Source organism: Typopeltis vanoorti, chromosome 24, assembly GCF_054136105.1.
Source record: "Typopeltis vanoorti isolate ZY-2024b chromosome 24, IOZ_Tvanoo_1.0, whole genome shotgun sequence".
Taxonomy (NCBI): Eukaryota; Metazoa; Arthropoda; class Arachnida; order Uropygi; family Thelyphonidae; genus Typopeltis; species Typopeltis vanoorti.
Window position 1 is genome coordinate 16,722,758 of NC_143572.1, and position 23,737 is coordinate 16,746,494.

The following is a 23,737-nucleotide window of genomic DNA, read 5'->3' on the forward strand; positions in this document are numbered from 1 at the left end:
CCTATTACCACAATAATCTGCGATTATCTATCAGACATTTGCATTAACTGACTTTTCCGAAAAACTTGAATGTTGAGTTCGATTTTCGTATATTGATTTTAAGTAGTTATAGTAAGTAACGGAGTAAAGTTAGCATATTCCTGTGTAGCACTGATATTAACTAAACCATTGAAAATATTCGTTATACGTTACTTTATGTCCAGTTATATTATTATGCATGACACTTTCAAGGAGTCCAAGGGCTCATCATAGAAGGACGCCCTTCTTAACGCAACTCACATATCAGTTTACACATAACGCTATCTACCGCCCCAAAATAATATATATATTTTTTTGTCTGTGAATTGCGTGTGTACTCTGGCTGATTTGCTTTTATGTGGGATGATAAATCCGAGTTTCCGGGAGAGAGAGAGAGAAAAGAACTGCTATTGTAGTTTTGAGGTCATAGCTTTTTTAACAAAATATTTTTTATTTTTATTTGACACCTTCAGGCAGTCCAAAGACTCATAGAGGGAGGGCACCTACTTTACTACTCTCTGTCTCCACCCACTACAACGAACCGCAACTACACCAACGCCATCTACCGTCCACCACCACCACTAGTATTTTCCCAGACAATCACAAACATCCATGCCCACGGCGGGATTCGAACCCGCAGCCTTTTAGCTGGAAAGTGGATACGCTAGCCACTCGGCCAACCAGGCTGGCACCGGACTATGACAGAAGGAAATTTTATTCAAGAAAAAAACCAACATGGATCCGATTTCGAACTGAAACAGGCATGCAATGGTAAATCTTTATTTTCGAATTAAACGTTACAAAATGCTTTAATATCATCTCTTAAAACTTACTCTTAAGTTTTTCCAATTTAAGATATTTTAAAGAAGATCAATTATTTTAAGAAATAAATTTCAATAGATTTATTGTAATAGTTGCTCAAAATATCTGCCTCTCAGACTGCATTCTACTGCCTTGATGCGGCAATTTTTAACTTGGTAATTAACCTCCCGTTCTGATACGGCATTAGAATGGTTCAGTTTTCCCTTGATGCAATTGAATAAAAATTCATCGGTTTGGGTCAATAAAGTGGAACACTTTATTAAAAACAAACAAAAAAAAACTGTAAAGAATGTCGTTGTTAGCTTACTCTTCGTTTGCAAACTGTTGAAAAAGGTTTTAAACCAAAAAATGCAGTTAAACACGATCACCCCCAATAACAACGGAACTATGTTGACTTCTAGAACGCATGCGAGAACTAGACTATGTAACTGGACCACAATAAGTGTATAAGTTTGAAGCTAGTCACTAGGCCCATGGAGATATACGTGTTTTTTGTTCTTTTTTTGCTTAAAATCACTCAGCCGAAATAAGGTCTGATCCTCCTGGGACAAACATTTTGTGGGTAAGCTACTTTCCATGGTATAGACTGCATAATAACTACAAGTATGCAGATTGCAACTACTAGTTTTGCTAAATGATTTATCCATTATTCAGAAAGCTAGCACAATGTTTTGTTTAGTGCCGGTTTAACATTTTTAATGTTTAACCACCAAATAACTAATATTTAAAATGTTTGGCGTCCTTTTAAGACTACCTCATTGGCTGGGTCCATTATAGACTCCATCAGTGTTTGCAAGTTTCCAAATTGCTTTTGTGATATTAAGGTCACATCTGAAACGAAAGAAAAAGATTATATTAAAATCTGCCTAGGATTGCAGAGAATGAAAAGCTAAGCTGGCATATCAACGATAATATTTCCAACGCCAACCAATGGGGGTAATTGCCGACAACAGTTTATTTCACTTATCTTAAATGCAGTTTATAAATTCTCCCTCCTTTACATAAAATAAATTGTCCCTTCTTTACATAAAATTTACTACATTCATAATGAAATACAAAAAGATAGTATCGCAGTTTATAATTAAAGCTTTGAGTCTATTTGCAATGTAATCCTGTCAAGAGGTATTCTCTAATTACAGCATCACATTGGAAACAAAGGAGAAAATTCATTTAACCTGAAGGAACGTGAGTGATAATAAAATAGGCAGTAATTAATTACATCCTCTCTGCTGGGTACATTCTTAAAGCAGCCAAAGGCATGCCGGACTTTGGGTGGCAGATCACTAGTGACAATGTGTTGTCATTGTTTGCATCATAAATCGTGTTGGCCGTCACCGCTGAAGGTGTAGAGGAAGAGAATGGGGGGGGGGGGATAATGATTAAATACTCCCTTTTGCTGTCTTCCAGTGTTTTGCGACAGGTGGTGGATAACTGCGATAGGTGCTCCACCTATAGACATATCATTTAACTACTTTATCACTAATGGTTTCCACCTCTCCCTTTACGGACATAAAAACATGCAAGCTAACACTTCTCCCCGCCCTACATTATCAGCGTTAATGTATTGCGGTATGCCGCAGAGCTGACATTACACTAGATTACACTTCTCTCTAGGCTACCTCCTTAATTACAGTCTTTCAGCCGAAAATTAATAGATTATACATTCTTAGATTTTTCTCATCTCTTTTTATTCAACATACACTTCTTCCATCATATCTTTCTACGTTTATTTATCACTCTTACTCTACTTATTTTTAAAGCAATTTTATCTTCTTGCTTTTCCCTTAGGTATTTACATATTATTTTTTAGGAGTTTTTTAACGTGTCTATTAAGCGTACTAAATTAAATATTTAACTTAAAGTACCTTCAGATTTGAAACTGCATTTGCATATCAAAGTAACTTTTTCGAAGTTTTTTTTTTCTTTAAACATTTTTCATAATTCTTATGAATTTTTTTTCTTGCCTGCGGGTGAAAAATGATGTTATTCATTTGTTGGAAAAAGGATTAAATTAAATATTAACCTTTGTTGATCGTCATAGCTGGAAAAGTCCGCATCGTGTGAGCTAATTTCACTTCTATGCCTTGTCATTATTATTATTATTATATTCAAGCAGTAACATTTATCGATCATTCCAAATACTCCGAAAAGATCTGCACCCTACTTGCGACAATCAGCGATATACAACATCTAAGTGGTAGAGATATTAAACCAAATGGGACGAATATGAATGTATACTTGATAACTTTTAGGATGATAACATGGATTAGCGTTGAAGGAACTAAGACAAGCAATTTGTCTATCAAATGCATTTGTTCTCTGGCTGGTTTGTTAGGAAGAAAGAAATCAGAATATTCCAAAAAGAAAATCGTGCTGTTTGACTCAGACACCTAATGATTTCATCTCGATCGACAGGTAAGTCAAATAAGCAGACAGTAATCGGTAAAATAATGTTTGTGTAATTAAAAGTTTAGAGAACTTTCATGTTTGAGGATGTAATAATAATCTGGTCTACTGCGATGGTCGAGGCTTCCCAACTGTTTGGAAAGACATTAATTGTGATATTAGCGAAGATCACCAAATCTCGATTGGATTACTTTTGGCTGTAATTAAAAAATCTTAATTAACATAACTTGGGAGAGGGAGAGAGAGAGAGAGAGAGAGAGAGAGAGATAACAATTTTCAATTTGGTTTGTTAATTTTAACTAGTATATTATCATCCCTTGATTGAATTCTTGTGACATCTTGCCACACGATGACCTGACGTGACACAAATCTAAGAAATACTTTAAAAAAGATGTGATCGAAGGGTGTTTTTACTAAGCATTACCAACTTTAGTTCGAACTGCGCAACAGACAACTATTAAAATAAATTTCCCTGCATCTTCTTGAAGGAAGCAAAGCCGTGAATGGCAGAGGAGTACGCGGATGGAAGGAAAGATAAAGAGCCTTCCGTGTACACTGTAATGCTTCCCTTCTGACTCTGTTTATCAATGTAAACACGGCCATAAGGGAAGCATTTCCAAGTTGATTTAAGAGCCAAATTTATAGCACTTGACGACAATAAATCTCTTCTGAGTAGCCTACGGTAACAGAATCTTCTGGGGGGGGGGGGGGTCACCCGAGGGCCAACACCTGCTGTTGCTACTGCGTCATCGTAAACAGGAAGTATGCCACTAACAAGATTCTGTCGCGACATCCACTTTGTTCGTGGTGGAAGTGATCATCTGGCAAGATATCACGCGCGAGAACACTAAGTGAGTTTTGCGCGTAGAGAAATGCAGGGGAACTGAGATTTGGCGTGCAGATGGTAAACCGTGCGATGGTGGCAGACTGCGGGAATGGGAATTGCAGTGGTTCAAAGCGAAATGACGAATCATTTGATACTAACTACAAATCAAGAAAGAAGTTTGCGATTACATTTGTTTGCGAGACTGTTTCGTTCGGGGATTTTCAACTCTTTAAAACTTGGGAAAGTGCAGTTATCTCATCTTGATCACAGGAAGTGTAACTTTTATCCGAAATGAAAGACGACATCCTTTCTCGTCCCCTATACGTGCATTTTATATACATTTATTCACATTTCTCTCGAATTCCCACATAAACGTGCTCTGGATAGTCTGAAACTTCGTTGTTTTGATCCTATTTGTTATTATTAAACAATTAAATTATAAGTTAATATTTAAGGCATATCTTCTTTTTTTGAGGCGATGACATTTTTGATACTTATTTTGTCCTCAGCTGCACTAGTGTAATTCAATCATTATAATCTTTATTCTTGCACGAGATAGTTCTCGTTTATTTCTTTAACATCTTCGAGCAATTTCTCTTTTCAGCGAGAAGGATTATTATTTTTATTATTATTATTATTATTATTACTGTTGAAGCCATTATAAATTATTTTTACACCTCCATATAGTCCAAGAACACATCGACGGAGAATACTGTATTTTACCCTGCTTCGAGGGCGCAATATTCCATCGTTATTGCCACTGCGTACAGAAACGTTAATGAGTGCTTCACTAAACAGAAAATATACTAGTACTGACAAGTACGATCTATCGTATTAAACTCGCTTCTCCGTTACATTTGATGTTCACTGAATTATACTTCTTTTTAACATTCTATCCGTGTGAGAGGGCGCTGTCATCGTCACCTAAAGAAAAATGATTTGCAGATTTCAATCGACTTTTTAATATCCCCAAATCATAAATACTTAGGAGCCTAATGTCGTAAAGCGATGCGAAATTCTAGTGCATCAGGTATTGATTCATAATTAAAATAAATCGATGAGAAATAAATAATTTTACCTAACAAAATATTCGATTTGCTTCATTTATCGAAAGCTGTGGCTAGCCTTATTACAATAGCAACATTCATAATGATTGCAAGACGAATAAAATTCATATCGTTGTGAATCATTTAGAAATAGACGGAAGACATTTTCACGATCACCACTATTAATTGGAAAATAAGTTATATCGCAAAAAATGATTCCAACATCTCCCATTTTTCTCGAACATAGTTGTGTCACTGGTGCATGTAACACCGAAGGGTATGACAGACATGTTCCAGCCAAGTGTTATCACAGGCTGCTATCGATCAATTCGCGTGATTGATTGCGCTACAATTAGAGATCAACGATGGCTTGACTTCATTACAAGTAGAAAGGTAATCGAGAATCTCTGCTCGCTGGAAAAAAAAATCAGGCAGAATATAAACTAACGTAAAAGGATAGGAGGGCGTTGAAAAGTTGTAAGTTCTCGCCATGAATCAGAGAATCTATCAGGGGTTCTGGAAGCCCACAGCTGTACATGACAAACATTATCCTAAACACAATGAAATGAGCTGAGCAAAGCTCATATTAACTGACATCAGATTATTTGAAAGCTGAGAAACGAATCACGATACACACAAATCAGATGAACATGTGGAAGTGGTGTTATGGTGCGAGAATGCTTTTCATGTGGACTACTGAAGCGCTATAGAATTGGTAAACTTTCATGCGCAACATGTTAATTACATTAATATATTGCATTCCTTTCACCATCACTCCATTTACTGTAGGCCTGAAAAATCTTGTAGAAGTTTCATGGCATTCTTATGTAGTGTCGTCATCATAATTCACAACTGTTTGTAGGTTGTGGGCAATTTGTTTATCTATTTGAAACATATCTTTTTGTCATTTTAATCGTTATTTTAGAAAAACAAGAACAATTCGGCTCGTTGAAATGTTCCAGTCAAGTTCAATCAACATTCCGAAGGTCACTAACTACTTTCTTTTCACTAACTACTTTCTGTCTTAAACCCAATTGCAAAGATTTTCAGGTCGGCTAGATCGCACAGCCATAAATCACATCTAAACGCCTTCCATTAGTTTCCTGTCCTCATTCACTACAAGGAATTCCTCTTGAACTTACCCCGCTAACAATTACTACCGGCCAGCTTCTTGATTCAAAAATTCTTAATTGTGAAGTTTTGTCAGAACATCTTTTCAAAGTTGGCACGTGTGCAGCACGTTTTGGTTGAACAAAATCTAGAAGACACATCCGTTGATGGAATTTCGATATCTTTGCTAATTTAGCGTAATGATCTTTTCTAACCGGAGAATTTCGAAGTATTCATTTGAGTTGATATGTGCGTGCTTAAGTGGTGGCATTTTTCATGTTCATTGTTCGCATGTTGGCAGTAAGTAACTCCAAACATTTCGTTCGCGTTATTCAAGCTAATTCTCCATTTCTCATTTTTATTTTCCTTTCAAATGTATTAATGAATCGAGGAAAGTTTCATTAGAAATAAACCATCCAAAAGGAACACATTTTATTAACTTTTCCCGAAACTGTTCCCTCAGAGGCTTTTAAATGGGAAGCGTATGGTACGGCATCGAAGCATAATCCAATATTTATTTAATAAAATATTTATGAGTCGCTAATTAAAATAAAGCTTAAGGGACTTATTCGATTAGACTTTTAACATTTCGTCTTCTATTTTTGTTACATATTTCCGCACCGACTGGCACACAATCTTGCCCTAATTAAATTTACGCTTTCATAAATGGTATTTAATTTTGATGTCAGTTTTATTTTCCGCATCACAAGATGTTTAAACTAGAATGTTTGGAATATTTCGAACCAGGTTAATTCACAATACCGAAACTAATGCATTTTAAAACACCTCTAAAAATAAGTTGATTTTTCCCTTAACAAACTCATATTCTTGAGCGGCAAAAGAAAAAAAAAACCAGATGACATTTCTTGTCACCTGGTTTTTTTTTTCAAGATTTTTTTTTTTTATAAAAGTGAATCCGAATTAAGTTGAAATTATCTCAGCACTAGTTATCCCAAAGTCAGAAAAAAATTTCTACTTGTATTACTCGTATAATATCTGAATGCGTTGTGGTAGAATATTTCATCGTTCTTGGCGTATTAAAATTAGTGGCTTACAGGCATTAACTCGGCTTATATAAACATTTTCTGTGTTAAGAGAGGAGAGTAGGGTTAGTCCCATCTCCTTAGTCTGATAAATCTACACACACACACACACACACACACACACACACACACACACACACTAAATGACAAAATCAATCATCAATCATGCTTGGTTGTATTTTTGGCATTAGTTGCGGCAAAGACTGACGTATTAAGCAAATTAAGAAAAAAAAACTAAAACGTCACCGCTATAAAGACACCATACTTTCTACGGTGTGAACCTGAGAACATCTTCAATAAACAAAGTTGAAAATGGCAACTACTGAATTTGATGGATACAGAAATGAAAAGTGCGATTGGATATGAAAAAGATTGAAGAACACTAGTACTTGTATAAGAGAAAAAGTAAAGGATTCTTCCAGTAAAGACTTTTCATTATGAAATAACAATATTTTTAATTTCAGGAACTGAACAAGTTGTATGATTTGTTATAATAAAAATATTTTCAAATTTTAGATGGAGAATTACGAATTTTTATTTTACCATACGTGGTCTCTCTCTCTCTCTCTCTGTATATATTATTTTTAATTCTTTAATACTTCATCAAACGTAGTATTAATTTCCTTACCATCTTGTTCGTTGTTTTCCAGACTAACGTTGAAGTGGTGTGATGTCTCAGGAAATGAAACTGACAGCAGCGGTTGGGATGATCTTTGATTTCGAATTCGGGATAATGGTTCCCGCAAGATTATAGCGAATGAAGCAGGATAAGTTAAAGCACGATGTAGTTCTTCAGTCAATCCTAAGAGAAATCATTAAAAATATTATGGAGAACAATCTAATTTCAAGGCATGCATTGTATTTACGGTATAAGTTCTGTTGATATTAAAGAGAAACACTTCCATCGTTTATTTTAATTATGTTGCTTCTGTATCTAATTATTTTTAAATAAAAATGACAGAGCATAATACAATAGATTTCATTAAAACAAATAATTATTTATACTATAAATAAGTTAATATACATTTTGCTGTAGCGCAGTCGGTTTTGACGATGCTCTTTTGTTGGAAAAACTTAGGTTTGAATCCAGTCTAGAAGGTGAAGAACCTGTATCAAGACTTTTCAAGTGAGAGCAAGTTAACGACCAGAAGAGCTCGCGCAATATACAGACGTAAGAAAAAACGACGGAAATAAGGATCAACCAACCTGCGGATTGGGTCTCTAAAGCCTACAGGGTACGGTATAGGTCTACGCGAAAGCATAGACCATGAAGGAAGAAGATGTAAGAGATGGCAGATGGCATAATAAAAAATATTAGGGAAAACTAAGGAGGGGGGAAAGAACGGATATTGTCTGTCATCTAATTTCTAGCCTTGCACTGAATAATCATCATAGTAACTATCTAACACTGCAGAAGACTTGAAATTAACCTTTGTTATTTAGCTATATAAGTTCGGCCACTCTTCAGCGACGTCCAGATGCAGAGTGGTAGCTGGGCATCGTAGTAACACATGATAAATTCATTAAAAATCATTCTTTATAATTTAGTGATCTTAAATCGTACTCTTAATTTTGTCGATGATTTGCGTTCCATTTCTCTTTTTCATTCGTAACGTTTTATATGGCTTGTGTCTAAAGGTAGATAATGTTGGCTTCGGGACCATCTCTGGAGTGAGAGACGGAATGGTCCCTGATTAATTAGATGAAGAAGTTGACCATTATAGCAATCATAGTGGATTATTGTTACCAGCATTCCCATTTTAACATTATTAGCAAATTTTGACATTAGACTTTCAATTCTATGGATCAATATCTTAGATAAAAATTTATGAACAGCAAAGGAACAAAAGCTCAGTCGGAAGATATATGATCATTCACTACTATTCTCCGTTTCTTATTTCCCCTATAATCACTGCAATGCCCTAGCCTTGAGTTTATATTCCCTAGTTTGAAAATAGACAATCTTAGTACGCTGTGTGTGCGTGTCAAAATGCCTCACTGAAATCCAAATAGAACAATTCGAAGTAAATAAATTATAGATAGAAAAGTAAGTACAGTAATTGAATTCTTAACTGTGTCGGGTTAACTATTTAAATTTTTTATGTGACTCCCATTCACAAATGGTTGAAAAAAATACGTTGAAAAATGTTGAAATTATTCCTACCTTAATAATAATAATAAATAATAATAATAATAATAATAACAATACTGCTTTCAATGACAAATTTGAAAGACGTATAATATGCACAACAAAAGACGAATAAAATACATTTCACATAGTCCAATTGCAAACTAGATAGAAAAATCTTTGATTATATATGTGGTAAAATTATGGAAAGTCAATGGAATATATTTGACATTAACAACGAAGTTTTTTAAATAAGATATGGCCTCGACAAAGACTTCATTACTTTTGCTCCTACCAATATTAAACTTGCAGGATTATGGTTCACCGTTCTACCCTCCTTTATAGAACGGAGTAATATTTGCACTTCTCTGTTCAAATGGAACTCTCCTCCCTTCCTCCTCCTCCAGTCTAATGATTCCTTCGCTATTAAGGTCAATGATTTGACTGTGTCTCTTCTGCTTATTGTCGTGATGATGCAATATATTGAGACGGTATGATGTGAGGTAGAAGTAAACAGGATGAAATATTTAGTTGGGTGTTGCTATAGACCTGGTAATATGGAGAGTAATGAGAAGGAAATGTATAGGCAAATTGGCCTAGCTAGCAAGAAACGAGTTATCATTAAGTCTATATTACCATAATTAAACGACTTTAATTATGCTAATATAGACTGGAAGCAAGAGACTGCATCTGGGGGTAAAGAAAATGAATTTTTGGAGTTTTTGAAAGATAATTACCTTAGGCAGCACATAATTGAGGGTACACGAGGATCAAGAGTATTGGATTTGATCATCTCATCAGATGATGTTATTATAAATGAGGTGTCAAATCTTCCACCAGTTGGTGAGAGTGATCACAAGGTGATCACGTGCAGGGTGACCAGTCATTCGAGGAAGTCTGTTAGAAAGGGATATATGTGGAATTATAAGACTGGTAACTACGAAAAGCTCAGGAAACAGCTTGCGATAATAAATTGGAAAGAAGAACTGGATGGAAAGGATATCAATGCTGCTTGGGCCATACTCAAGAACTATTTGGTGGAGGCAATATCAGAGTGTATTCCGAGGGTCAAGAGGGTAAATAGAGTGGGTGTAAAATGGATGAATCTAGAGATAAGGTATGCAATCTGGAAGAAGAAGGTATTATGAAAGAAACACAAAATGAGTATTTATAACAACCAGTTGCATGAGAGGTACAAAGAGCAGGCGAGGAAGGTGACTAGCTTGATAAGGGTAGCAAAAATGCAGTATGAGAAGCAGTTAGCTAAAGCGGCCAAAAAAAAAAATCCTAAGGAGTTTTTTCGATATGTCGCCAGTAGAAGAAAGAATGATTATGGTAGGATGGGATTGATTGGTGAAAACGGAGAATGATAACCGCTGCGGAGGATATAGTTGAGATATTTAGTGAGCGATTTCTAAAGGTATTTTATTCTTGTGAATGTGGCATCATGCAGAACTTGAAAGCAGTGGGAAAGGAGGAGGAGGAGGAACTGTTAGTAAGTGAACAGGAGGTATATGAGGAATTGAATAGACTTGGTGTAAATAAGGCTGTGGGACTTGATGCTATTTCACCACGTGTCTTGAGGGAATGTGCCAGAGTTAACAACAGCTTTTGTATATCTTTTCAACATGAGTCTCTCACTGGGTCAAGTTCCAAAAGAGTGGAAAGAGGGTAAAACTGTTTCAATTCATAAGGGAGGTGATAAGAGTAAGGCTTTGAATTATAGACCAGTCTGTTTGTCTGGAGTTGTGGTCAAGGTATTAGAGAAGTTAGTTAGGAATAAGATTAAGAATTGGGTTGACAACAGAAAAATACTCTTTGGCGGCCAGCATGGATTTACTAAAAGAAGATCGTGCTTTAGCAACCTGCTTAACTTTTATAATAAAGTGACAAATGCGTTGGATAAGGGTGTTGCATCTACAGTATATTTAGATTTTGCAAAGGCGTTTGATAAATTGCCACATGACAAGCTGGTAATTAAATTGGAACGATAGGGCTGAACAGCAGATTGGTTCGCTGGATTGGAGATTGGCTGTCTGATAGGTATCAGCGAGTGGTCTCTGGAGGAGCGATATCCCAGAAGAGGAAAGTTACTAGTGGTGTACCTCAAGGGTCTGTTTTGGGTCCATTGCTGTTTAATTTGTATGTAAATGATATCTGGAGAGGTCTGAATGGTGATGTGCAGTTGTTTACTGATGATGCAAAGTTGGGGAGAGCTATCAGGAGTAGTATGGATGCTGTAGCTTTGCAAGAGGACTTGAATACACTGGCTGACTGGATAAATAAGTGGGGATGTCAATTCATTGTTTCAAAGTGTAAGGTTTTGAAATTTGGAAAGCAGAGATGGGATGTAAAGTACACAATCGGTGCAAATATCTTGGAAGAGGTAGAGGAAATGAGAGATCTGGGAGTGATTGTAGACAAGGACCTAAGATTTCGGGGACATATTACTAAAATAGTGAAGACAACACAGCGGATAATGGGAATGATGCGGAGGATATTGACTTGTAGAAGTAAGGATGTTATGGTTCCTTTGTATAAGGCTTTGATCAGGCCACATATGGATTACTGTGCACAGATCTGGTCACCTGGTTTTCAAAAAGATGAAATTGCGTTGGAAAAAGCTGAGAGGCGATTGACTAATGTGGTTTCTGGTCTCTGGAATGTAGAGAATGAAGACAGATTGACAAAATGCAATTTGCAGAAATTGGTGGATAGGAGGAGGGGGGGGGATATGATTGAGACATATCAGCTGTTAAGAGGTTATTACCAGATTAATGTCGGGGAGTTTTTGCACAGAATGGGTGAGGATAGCAGGAGAACAAGAGGTCATTCCTGGAAGGTGTGAGCAAGGGAGTGAGGAGCAGGTTTTTTGCATGGAGAGTGGTGAATGATTTGCCCGAGAGTGTGGTGTGTGCAGAGACAGTGAATATATTTAAGGCACAGTATGATAAACTGTGTGTATAGCAGTGGACCTCCCACGATGAGTCTTTGACTCCATGGAGGTTTTTATAATAATAATAATAATAATAATAATAATAATAATAATAATAATAATAATAATAATAATAATAATAATAATAATAATAATAATAATAATAATATATCCTACCTCTTATTGGAACCTTATCAAGAATTCAGTGATATTAATAAAGAGACATAAAGAGCACAAAGAAGCGAATAAAGCGAATACTGCTTGGAAGCAAGTGATTATTTATCCTACACATAAAGTAATACACTGTACAATTCCCCGTAGTGCAAATATTTTTCTTAATTTCGAGGGAAGTAAGAAATCAAATTTTGATGTCGACTCAGACTCGACATTAAACATTAGTCGGAGATGTAAATGACTACCTATGGCCCTGTATTTTAAGCTACAATGCCTTAAATTCAAAGATACCTAACACTAGTTAGCTCGTGGCTTCATGAAAAAAATTAAAATAACCTAATAATCATAATATAGCCATAATAATCCTACTTGTTATAATCCTAATAACAAGTTGGAAGTTTAACAGCTATATTCTAATTTTCTTTAATAATAATAATAATAATAATAATAATAATAATAATAATAATAATAATAATAATAATAATAATAATAATAATAATAATAATAATAATAATTTTTAATAGCAATAGTAATTTATTGATTGCTAAAATATTTACACATACAATGGACATCTTGAGTGACATTGCAACTTATAATTTTACAGAATTCAGCTCTAATGCTTTATTTTCTACATTGATTTCAACTAAAATTTTAGTAGTATTTTTTTTTTGCCTCTATATTATGTATTTACAACACATGTTCTTCTAATGTTAACAATGAAGATTATTCAGGATTTTTTGTATAATATATTTTTTGTTTATATAATTCTTTAATTATGAGAAGAATAATTTATTACATTATTTTTTCATGTTACATAAGAGTATTATATTAATGATATTATCACATCTCATACGGAGGTAGCAGGGTTTTTTCTCCCGGAAACTCGGGTTTTTCATCCCGCATACATACAAATCGGCCCTTCAGAACACACGCAATTTACAGACAAAAATCACTAGTTATGTTGGAGGTGGGCGTTGATGGAGATGATTCGTAGTAGAGGTTAGGTGTAGAGACAGTTGTAGGTGTCCTCCCGCGATGAGTCTTCGGACTCCTTGGAGGTATCAGGAATAATAATAATAATATTGTCGTATACTTTACTAACTGGATTTCTATAAGGATTACGTGTGGTTGAGTGAGGCGAGTTAATCTCACCTACTTCGAAGCTTGGGTTAGCTTTTGTGAAGAGAGTGGGATTTAGGCTTCACTATTTATGTTGTTGCTACTGTTTATGTATGGGATGTTGGCATTGGATGCTGGTGATTTGTGATGTGTATATTAGTGTTAATGGTACATTAACACTAATAATAATAATAATAATAATAATAATAATAATAATAATAATAATAATAATAATAATAATAATAATAATCAAAGAACTGGAAAAAATTACTAAATATCGAGATCTAGCAATCGAAGTTGGCCGACTGTGGCTTAAACACACCAAAGTCATTCCAATAGTTATCGGTGCACTTGGTGCAACTTCAAAGAAGCTGTCCAACTATTTATTTACGGTAATTAAAAATTAATGAATTGACCCCACTTGGAACAGTCCATATTTTACGACGCTACCTGACGGACTGTTCTTAGATTCTTAGGTAGAATCTGAATTGTTCTGAATCACCAGTCATATTTTTATTTATATGATAACTTGTTTTGAATGTGTATCAATTATGTGAATAAAATAATAACAATAATAATAATACAAGGAATTTGCGAAAAGAGAACAGTAAAATTCTGCATATATTTACTTACCTTACTGTTAACATGAAAAGTTTCTATTAAATTCAAATTAGTGCTAGCTTTCTAGCAATATTTACACAAAAAAATCTATCAAAATTGTTAGAAGTACAAGAAATGATTTTCATTTACTTCCGTTCATAAATTAATTGCGAAATACATGAGCTATTTACAATTGATGCTTTCATTCGCAGTTATTGTCACCTGCCGAATAAAAATTAAGCAGCGCCATCTAGACCACTGAAATACTGAACATGACGTAATTGTCAAAAATCGCATTTAAGAGCGAAATATCGGAAAACAATAAACAGATAATAATAAACAAAGAAATAGCGATTAACAAAACGAGACCAGAAGACTGGTGTGGAAAAAAAAATAACACTAAAAGGGCGGGAAAAAGGAATTAAGCTAGATTTGGAATCACGATAAAATAAAAACATCAATTGCTCTTCAAAGAGAAAACAATTTAAATATATCAGCATAAACAGGAAAATCATTTTGAAAAGGAAATAAAGTCGATTTCGTAAAAAACTTGGACAAATTAACGATAGCGAAATTCACGAATTTCAATTTATCAAGTTAACTGCTTGCTAAATTAAAATAAAAAAAAAATTATAACAAATAATTTTCAACGAATATTTGCCTGCAAATTTTCTTACAGTGAACAATTATTCTTTTATAAATTCTGAAAGAATTTAAAAAAGAATATACAATAATAGGGGATAAATTATGATAATATTTTAATGAGCAGAAAAAATATATTGAGAAATAAAAATAAGTATGTAGCTTGGAAGAAGGACAACAAACGAATCAAATGAAATTCCATTAACCTTAAGATTTGAAATAATAAAATATTTAATTTAAAAAAATCAATAAATATATAAACGTACATAATACATAAAATGCAACGCACATAATTTAGGATGATGTTTTTTTTAATTCATCGCATGAAAAAAAAAAAATATATATATAAACAATGTGGATAAAAATGACATTTTAACTAAAGTTTTTGAAGAAAAAGAATTTTAACTTCTTTATAACTTGCATTTAATAATGAAAATGCTATTTCAATTTCGTTGGTTTTTTTTTTTCAACTATGAAATAAGGTTGGGACACACCAATTACTACAGAACATCTTAGAGAATTTTAAAAGATGTTCTATGAACCATTTTTAAACATAGGCAAACAATTGCATTTTTGAGAGTGATTTTCTCTTTACATAGTAATATTGTAATTGCATAATTTAAAATGAAAATTAATATGACGCTTTCATTTCTGTTTTTCAAACGTAGTTATAAAAAAAGATTAAAAAAAACATTTTATTGTACGTGTTTTCAAATATATTTAAATTGACAAGACATAATTATTTATTGGAAAATTTTAATTAATAATAGTATGGAAGTAAATAAGATAGATCAATGTGTTTAAATATATTAACTTTGATTTTAGTTATTTTTTTTAAATGAAAGGTCTCATAAAAACATAACTTAATGACTTCCTTCTAAGGTTAAGCTTCATTATGGTACAATATATAATTAGACTTGTTAATTCGTTAAGATTAGAACGATTGTGTGAAGCCTTAATCTATAAATGGTCTTTTATATTTTATTACACTTTTTTAATTGGATGATCAAATGTAATTGACAAGGTTTTTTTTATTCCCATCTAAAAACAATAAATAAAAACAAAATTTTTTAAACAAAAACTGAGAAAAATTACTTAAATTCTCGGGTAGTTCAATTGAATTAAAATTCTAATAAAAAATGTCATATTTGACAGCTTATTAGTTTCTTGCATTATGCTGGAAGTAAATTACAATAAAATCTGATTTCTCTTTACATTATATTAATTGATTCAAAAAACTTGAATATAGATTTTCTTCAGTTTTTTTTTTCTTAAATGTTTGCTAATTTTAGTTAACGGTTATTACAGTCATCAACAATGCACATTAATTGTGGAAAACATGTGATCAAAACTGAAGAAAACCTAGTTAAAAGGTACGGTTTATTTTTGAACTCTCACATTCTTTCCACTCACAAGAAAGCTAAAAATTCCACTTATAACAGCTATTTGAACGATGTTTGTAATATAATTCTATTTAAAAAAAAAAAAAAAAAGAGAGAGGGGTGAAAAAAATAATATATACAATCTTCGACTTACGAACATCCCGAATTAGATTGGCCTTAGCATAAGTAAAGAAGAAAAGTAATCCCCATAGGATAAGAAGAGCCTCAAGGGTTCCCATATTTGTCTTCGATTGAGCAGTTAATAATTCGTCTCCCAGAGAAGCACGACTTGACCTGAAGGTCCTGTAACTGTCAAGTGAAAGAATAGTGCTCTGTGTGTCAGTAGTCTTCATACTTTTCACACCCCTGCCCTCCCCGTGTCCTACTCTGAAGGGTTGGTAACCGGATACAAGAACGAGTGACAGTCGCCACCTGACCACTCGTGTCAACACCATCCATAGATTACACCACAAGCTGCAGTGTCTGTCTGGCTTCTTTCACTGCTGTTTCACTAGATAAGTCAAGGAATAACAAGAAATCTTGTATTCTCTTTCGCTATTTCTTCGTCTGTCAGCCCCCGTCTCCCTTTAGTTTCCTGGATCTCTCTCTCTCTCTCTCTCTCTCTCTCTCAGCCTCCTTCTCTCTCATTCTTTTGTTTTCTCGTTTCTTAGGCTTTATTATTATTATTATTATTATTTAATAGAATTAAAAATGATTTTGAGTGTCTTGATAGTGCGTTTGGGAAAACAACCGAGCTCTTTAATTGAAAAGACGTTGAATTTCATCCAGGAGGTGAGAGATATTTAAAGGGCTTTGGAACTGAAGATAAATATAGATGTCGCAGGAGTTTTCCTCCGGAAAAAATTTAGTTTTTATTCCCTCAAAATAAACAAACTCAGGGGTGGAAAACATAGCATCGCACATTAATCAGAGGCTAAAATTAAGACGGCTTTCTATTGGACCTGCATCTCTCTCTCTCTCTCTCTCTCTCACAATCTACGACTTCTTAGTTAATGACGGAAGAACACATATATTTCAGAGTTGGAATGACCTAGAATATTTTAGAATATTCAACCTCAAGCAAGTTCATTTATTCAACCTAAATCAGAGTTTGCTAGTTAACCAAAGATCGCACAGTTTTTATTTTATAGGTTAAAAAATAAATAAATAAGAAAGTGAAAAAAAAAATTAAGATTTTCTTCAAATACATATACTCTGTTCCAAATTCCTATCCAATATCCAACCCACGATTTTTCAAGAAGTGCGACAGGCCAGAATATATATATATATATATATATATATATATATATATATATATATATATATATATATATATATATATATATATATATATATATATATATTAAAGATACCAAGCTATTTTAAACCTGGTTTTATTCCATTTCCCAAGTAAGCAAACAGACAAACAAGCCAAGTTTGCGCCTGCAAGTGTTGCAAGTCTAGCTAATCCTGCACGTAGTGCAAGACCAAGGCAACACATGGTAAAAATAGAATAAGCTCTGGCAGTATTGTAACATCACCAAAATAAACTTGAACTCCACTGCATCATGAATTCAACTCTTGCATTGATAACCAAGGCAAATCACATTATTCTTTACTGGAACGTTGTATCGCCTGTTGTGGCCTTCCCATAGAAAACATCAGGGAAAAAAAAATGAATACTAAAAAAGTTCTTGGTTTTGGTAGTATCCGACCAATTGTGTTCCAGAGATATGCTCCTCAACTAACCTGTTCTTTATCATCGTTACACTATATCATATTGCAGCCAATTCCTATCGATCTATTAATCTCACAAAATATCAAAATTATGGTAAAAATTAAAAAAAATAAATAAACATGAAAAAATATTGTTAATTTTCGATAAAATTATACAGTTTAGTATAATTCAAAATTACTTACGAAGAAAATCCATTCCTTTAATTGTAATTAAAGGAATGGATTTATAATTTTTGGACATTACAATTAAATCCTTTAATTGTAATGTCCAAATATTTAAAGAGACGGAGTAAACACGATAAGCACTACGAACACTTTACTACTGCGCAAGCTGCATATAAACACGAGTGAAACTGTGCGACAGACAGTGCCTCATTACGCTAATAGCTCGCATCTCACTATGACGTGACCGCGCGGTTAGCCTAGTGGCTTTGCGTTTCGCAACCATATGCCTGGGGAAAGAGTGTCCTAGGTTTTGATTCCCGTCAACAACGTGAGGAACTTAAGAATCTTCCTCATCCATAGCCAAGGTAGCCAAGGTCTTGGGCGTGGACAGCAGGGTTTTTTCCGCCAGTTTATCTGGTGTTTTTCATCCCGCAAGCAGGCAAACCGGTGCGAGGACACACACTGATTACAGTCAGGATTACACACACTGACCCAGCCATAGGTCTGATTCGTCAGCCTATGCCAGTTCCGGAGCACGGATAAAATTTTTTTTGTGGGGGGGGACTAGATGGTTCCGTGAACTCCCGTATAAAGGGGGAACGCTGTATCATCACACGGAATTTATTTATTTACTATGACGTGCATATGCTTGCGCGTGTAGCAATATGACACTGTGGTAAACACAGTGCTGCTAGCGTCCTTCGCCTTCCTAAGTGCTACAAGATGGATTTTTATTATTTTTTATACAAAATAAGAGAATTGTATTCGATTGTTGATGACAAAATTAAATATTACAAGCAAACATAAATAAATGAATAAATTCATTTATGTATCGAGAAAAATTGGGGGTGCTGCAGTGCCTATGCACGAGCTGCCCTTGGTCCTTAATATCCTATACATCTCTTGATGGTAATGAATTGAGTAAACACGTAAATTATGCAAGGAAAAAATTATTTTCTTTTTAAATAATTGTCTATTAAGTCTCTTTTTTTTAATAATTTACATGTTTAAAAGGTTCATTATGGCATTTAACTATGTTAACGTTAATAATCGTATCAATGGAGGCACACACATACTGTATATATATGAAACTGCATATATGAGAGTACTCCCTCTCTTTATACACACACACACACACACACACACACACACACACACACACACACACACACACACACACACACACACACACACACACACACACACACACACACACACACACACACGTATATATAATGCATCATACATAATATACAGAATGCATTCAAATTGAAGTTTAGGACCAGATAGTACAGTCAACATTCAGAAAAACGCTAAGTATCAGTTGCAAAGCTTTTTAGGTATGAATCATTTATGAATAAAAAGGAAGCAAAGTTTGTGTAGCTTCTACGTCAACAGATGAAACAAACGACAGAGAGGTCGCGAGATAGTCAGTAGAATTTCGAAAGGTCTAATCCGGGACAGTAAGATTCTCTCTCTCTCTCTCTCTCTCTCTCTCTAGGGATTAATAAAATCTTTATCGTGATTTTTAAGTTCCTCCGTAGAGTTAGCATACGAGTAGAATTCGCAAATGAGAAGAATTATTATTTGAGCTTATTCAGTTGAAGATGACTTAACTGATCTCGCAATAGCTAGAAACTCGGTTTTTTCATCTCGCATATACAAGCAAATCGATCAGAGAATACACGCAGCCAACTGACTAAAAATGACATAATTTGCAGTAGAGTTCACGTTATAAATGGTGGATAGCGGCGTAGTGTGTAGATGGAGTATTAACTAGTGAATATGGTGGATTTTGTGTGGCTCTTCCTCATGAGGAGTGCAAAGCTGCATCATGGGAAAGCCATCTCCATAATAATAATCAGGGGAGGCTCGTGCATAGGCACTGCGGAACTGCAGTACCCCCAATTTTTCTCGATATATACAATATATTTATTAATTTATTTATATTTGCATGTAATATTTAATTTTATCATCAACAATTCGATACAATTCTCTTATTTTGTATAAAAAATAATAAAAATCCATCTTGTAGCACTTAGGCTAGCAGCACTGTGTTTTTCACAGTGTCATATCGCTATTGCTATGTACGTCATAGCGAAATGCGAGCTATTAGCCTAATGCGGCACTGTCCGTCACGCAGTTCCACTGTTGTTTATATGCAGTTTGCGCCAGTAGTAAAGTGTTCGTAGTGCTTATCGTGTTTGCTCCGTCTCTTTAAATATTTGGACATTACAATTAAAGACATGACATTTGTTATAGTTTTTATTTTAGAACATTATTGGGGGGGTTATGATAATGGATTTTATTTTTAAGTAATTTTGAATTTTACTAAACATAATAATTTTATCGATAATAGACAACATTTTTTCATGTTTAATTTTTTTTTTTAATTTTTACTATAATTTTGATATTTTATCCAAACACGTATACACTGTACTTACAGTGTGTATGTATATTTCGAAAGTTGTAGCACCCCACTCGATTTCAAGCCACGAGCCGCCACTGATAATAATAATAATAATGATATTGACTACGAAATTTTGTCGGAGAGTTATACTGGCATACCTTTCTTTTATTATTCTATAGTCCACACGTTTATAAATATTTATCTGGATTTTCCTTGAATTTACTCATATCACTACGTCTAGAAATTCATTCCAACTCTACCACTGTTTTACTGAAACCTGAAATCGTATTTCCTTAAGTGGTTATTATCCTACTTAGTATTTCGCTGTCTAAGCTTTCAAATTTCAGGCACTGCTTTCAATAAAGTACAGCGGACTCTTTTCATGCGGTAGATACGTTCCACAGAAAACCGCATATAAAAAATCGCACAAAAAAGGCCTAAACTTACGTTGAAAAATCAGGGATACGTTCCATAATTGTCTAAAACCGCATAAAACCGAAGCAATGAATTAAAATAAATCTAAAATCGCATAAAAAAGTTTATGAAAATTCAGGAAAATAAGAATGCCTGAGTTTGTTTTAAAGCTTTACTCTTTTAATTTTATTGAAAGGTAACATTTTTTTTTTTTTTTTTACATTTTGTCATCAGAATTATCGTCGCTATTAGACAATATTCGACGTTTGCGAACTGGTGCGAAATCACTTTCATCACCAGAAGAGACAGTCAGCGCATCAGATCTGTATGGTAAAAGCGATGGTTCTCACAAAGAGAATTAGCTTCACCCTCGTTCTGTGCTGATTTTTTTCTTCTGACAATGTAATCGGTGATTAAACTTTGCGATGATGATCTCACTAATTTTTTATACAGCTCGCGATATCCAGACATACAGTTCTTCAGCTTAAGTTGGAATTTAAAGGCTCGTTCAGAATTTGTGTCATTAACAAGAAAATGATTTTCCCATTTATTGCACAGTTCCAGACCTTCTCGAATTATATTTGCAGTGAGGGGGACTGATCTTCGACGATATCCAAAGTTAATCGATATCCAATAATATCATCGTCAATTAAGGCATTATCCACAAGAAATTCGTCTACATCGTTCTGGCTAAATGTATCAAAACCTTCTCCATCAATTTCATGTGCCAATGTCATGATTTCATCTGATAATGTAGATGTTTGCATGGTTGCACTGTTTGCAATACATCGAGGCCAAGCTGCTTTCCAGCAAGCATTTAAAATGTGTGGTCTTATTTCACTTAAAAAAGGAACTGATCTTGTTTTTAATATACACATATTGTCGTAAAATTATCAAATGTTCGAAATAATAATAATAATAATAATAATAATAATAATAAATCATATGACTATTTTTGTAGAGATTTTTATTACTCAATTCATCTGCAGATGGCAGCACTAAGCAGACTACAATTTCAGAGTACTGCAATTACCAAATACTGCTCGAGTTTCCAGAGTAATTACAGTATAAATTCAAAGTGTCCTTTTGAGATGAATAATACAAGCATTTCACATAAACTAATTGCTGACTGATTGCTTAAAAATATTTACAAAATTCGGGTTTATACTACTATAAAATATTGTAAAACTTTATAATCAAGGAGGCAAATATAAATTAAAAATCGTATGGATTATTCACACTGATATCGGTATTTCTAAGTAACTGTAAAAAAATTAAATTAAATTTATGAAGAAAATTAAATGCATTAGCAATAAACAATCTTAGGAAAATAAATAAATAAATAATTTGAATATGGGTCATTTATAGCTAAAGTTATTTTTTGCATATTTCAATAAACAATGCATGGAAATCCACGTTGTTCTTCAGCTTCAGACAAATAGTTGTGCTAGCGTTGCTTGCAAACGCCAGACTTTCAATCAAATATTTGCACCAAAATGTTTTTTTCGCGTGTTTGTGAAGAATTGGAGTTTGATCCAAAGTTAAACTCCAATATAATTCAATACAGTTTTGACGTTTCCATAATTATTGGAGTACAATTCAATGAACATATTCTGAAATTTAAAAACCGAAAAATAAACATAATTTTAAACTTCCCACCCGAAAATTAAATACAGTTCTTAAAAATTCCACTCGATGATTTTCAACGCAGTTTCAAACAATCACATATTAATAATGAAACTAAAAGGATAAAAAAAAAAGGGAATCGCTTGTGTTTAATATTTTATTGTCAAGTTTCCACACATTATTGCATGTTAATTGTCGAACATATCAACTGTTGTGTTGAAGTTCAAAACGCCAACTATTGTTATCAGGTAGGTTGAGTCTGCCAACCAACTTATTTTGAAGAATGTTCTTTTAGGCATTTTAAAGAACTGAAACGTCCCATCTACTACCTGAATCCCTGCCATAGTGAATTTGGCTGTGGACATCACAGTAAATCCGTGTTGGCTGTGGACAAATTTGGCTGTGGACATCACAGTAAATCCGTGTTGTTAACTTTGTAATTTACTGAAATGGCAGACGTGAAGGCATTGAAAGACATGATCTCAGAATTTGATTCGTTTCCTGGTGCCATGTTCATGCAGGGCAACCAGTCCTACAGCAAAGCAGTCCGAGCAAGCGGAAAAGCTCAGAAATTGAGAGAAGCCACCAGGTATTTTTTTTTTTTTAAATTCTGTAATCGTTGTTTTTGGTCTGATAATTATTAATGAGTATTGATCACGTTAAGATTTCTTTTTCCTGAATACCCTTCACGCGTCTTAAAGCACTTGCTAAAGATATCCTTTCGTCACCCGTGGGAAAAAAAGCCCTTCCGTGGTGTGTGTGTGTGTGTGTGTGTGTGAAAAGCGTGAAAATAATGAATAAAGAAACATAAACATACTGCTAATTGCTTCAAAAAATTCCGAATATACAATTTGTTTCGTAATATATGGGGGAAAATCAATTCTAAAAATGAATAAGCCTTAAATGAGACTAATTAATCAATAAGCCTAAAATACCAACATCAGATATTTTATTCGTTGATATTTGCAAAACTTTGGCATAAAGACGCTAAAATTTATTTATTACAATAAAGTTTACAGTCTTCGTGAAATCTGGTTAGGTTACATCTATCTTGAACTATGCATTTGATATACCAGAACGTAAACCACTCGGCAAATTTTGGTGAAATTCGATATGGAGACGGTTACTAAAATT

The 23,737-nt window shown here is 33.9% G+C and overlaps 1 protein-coding gene across 2 annotated transcripts in view; it reads right to left on the reverse strand.

Moving 5' to 3' along the window:
• The window catches only part of LOC150092957 (cartilage oligomeric matrix protein-like), a 92,423-nt gene extending 75,868 nt beyond the window's left edge, over positions 1-16,555 (reverse strand). Inside the window, exons 1-2 of one of the 2 annotated variants that reach the window (XM_090413404.1) lie at positions 16,406-16,555; positions 7,900-8,073 (exon numbers count right to left, since the gene is read on the reverse strand). In XM_090413404.1, the coding sequence (XP_090269530.1) occupies positions 7,900-8,073; positions 16,406-16,490 (259 nt within the window). In that variant the 5' untranslated portion in view covers positions 16,491-16,555. Of the gene's footprint in view, positions 1-7,899; positions 8,074-14,260; positions 14,366-16,405 lie in introns of those variants that run through there. The other variant, XM_090413405.1, reaches the window with a different exon arrangement.
• Between the last annotated feature and the right edge of the window lie 7,182 nt (positions 16,556-23,737).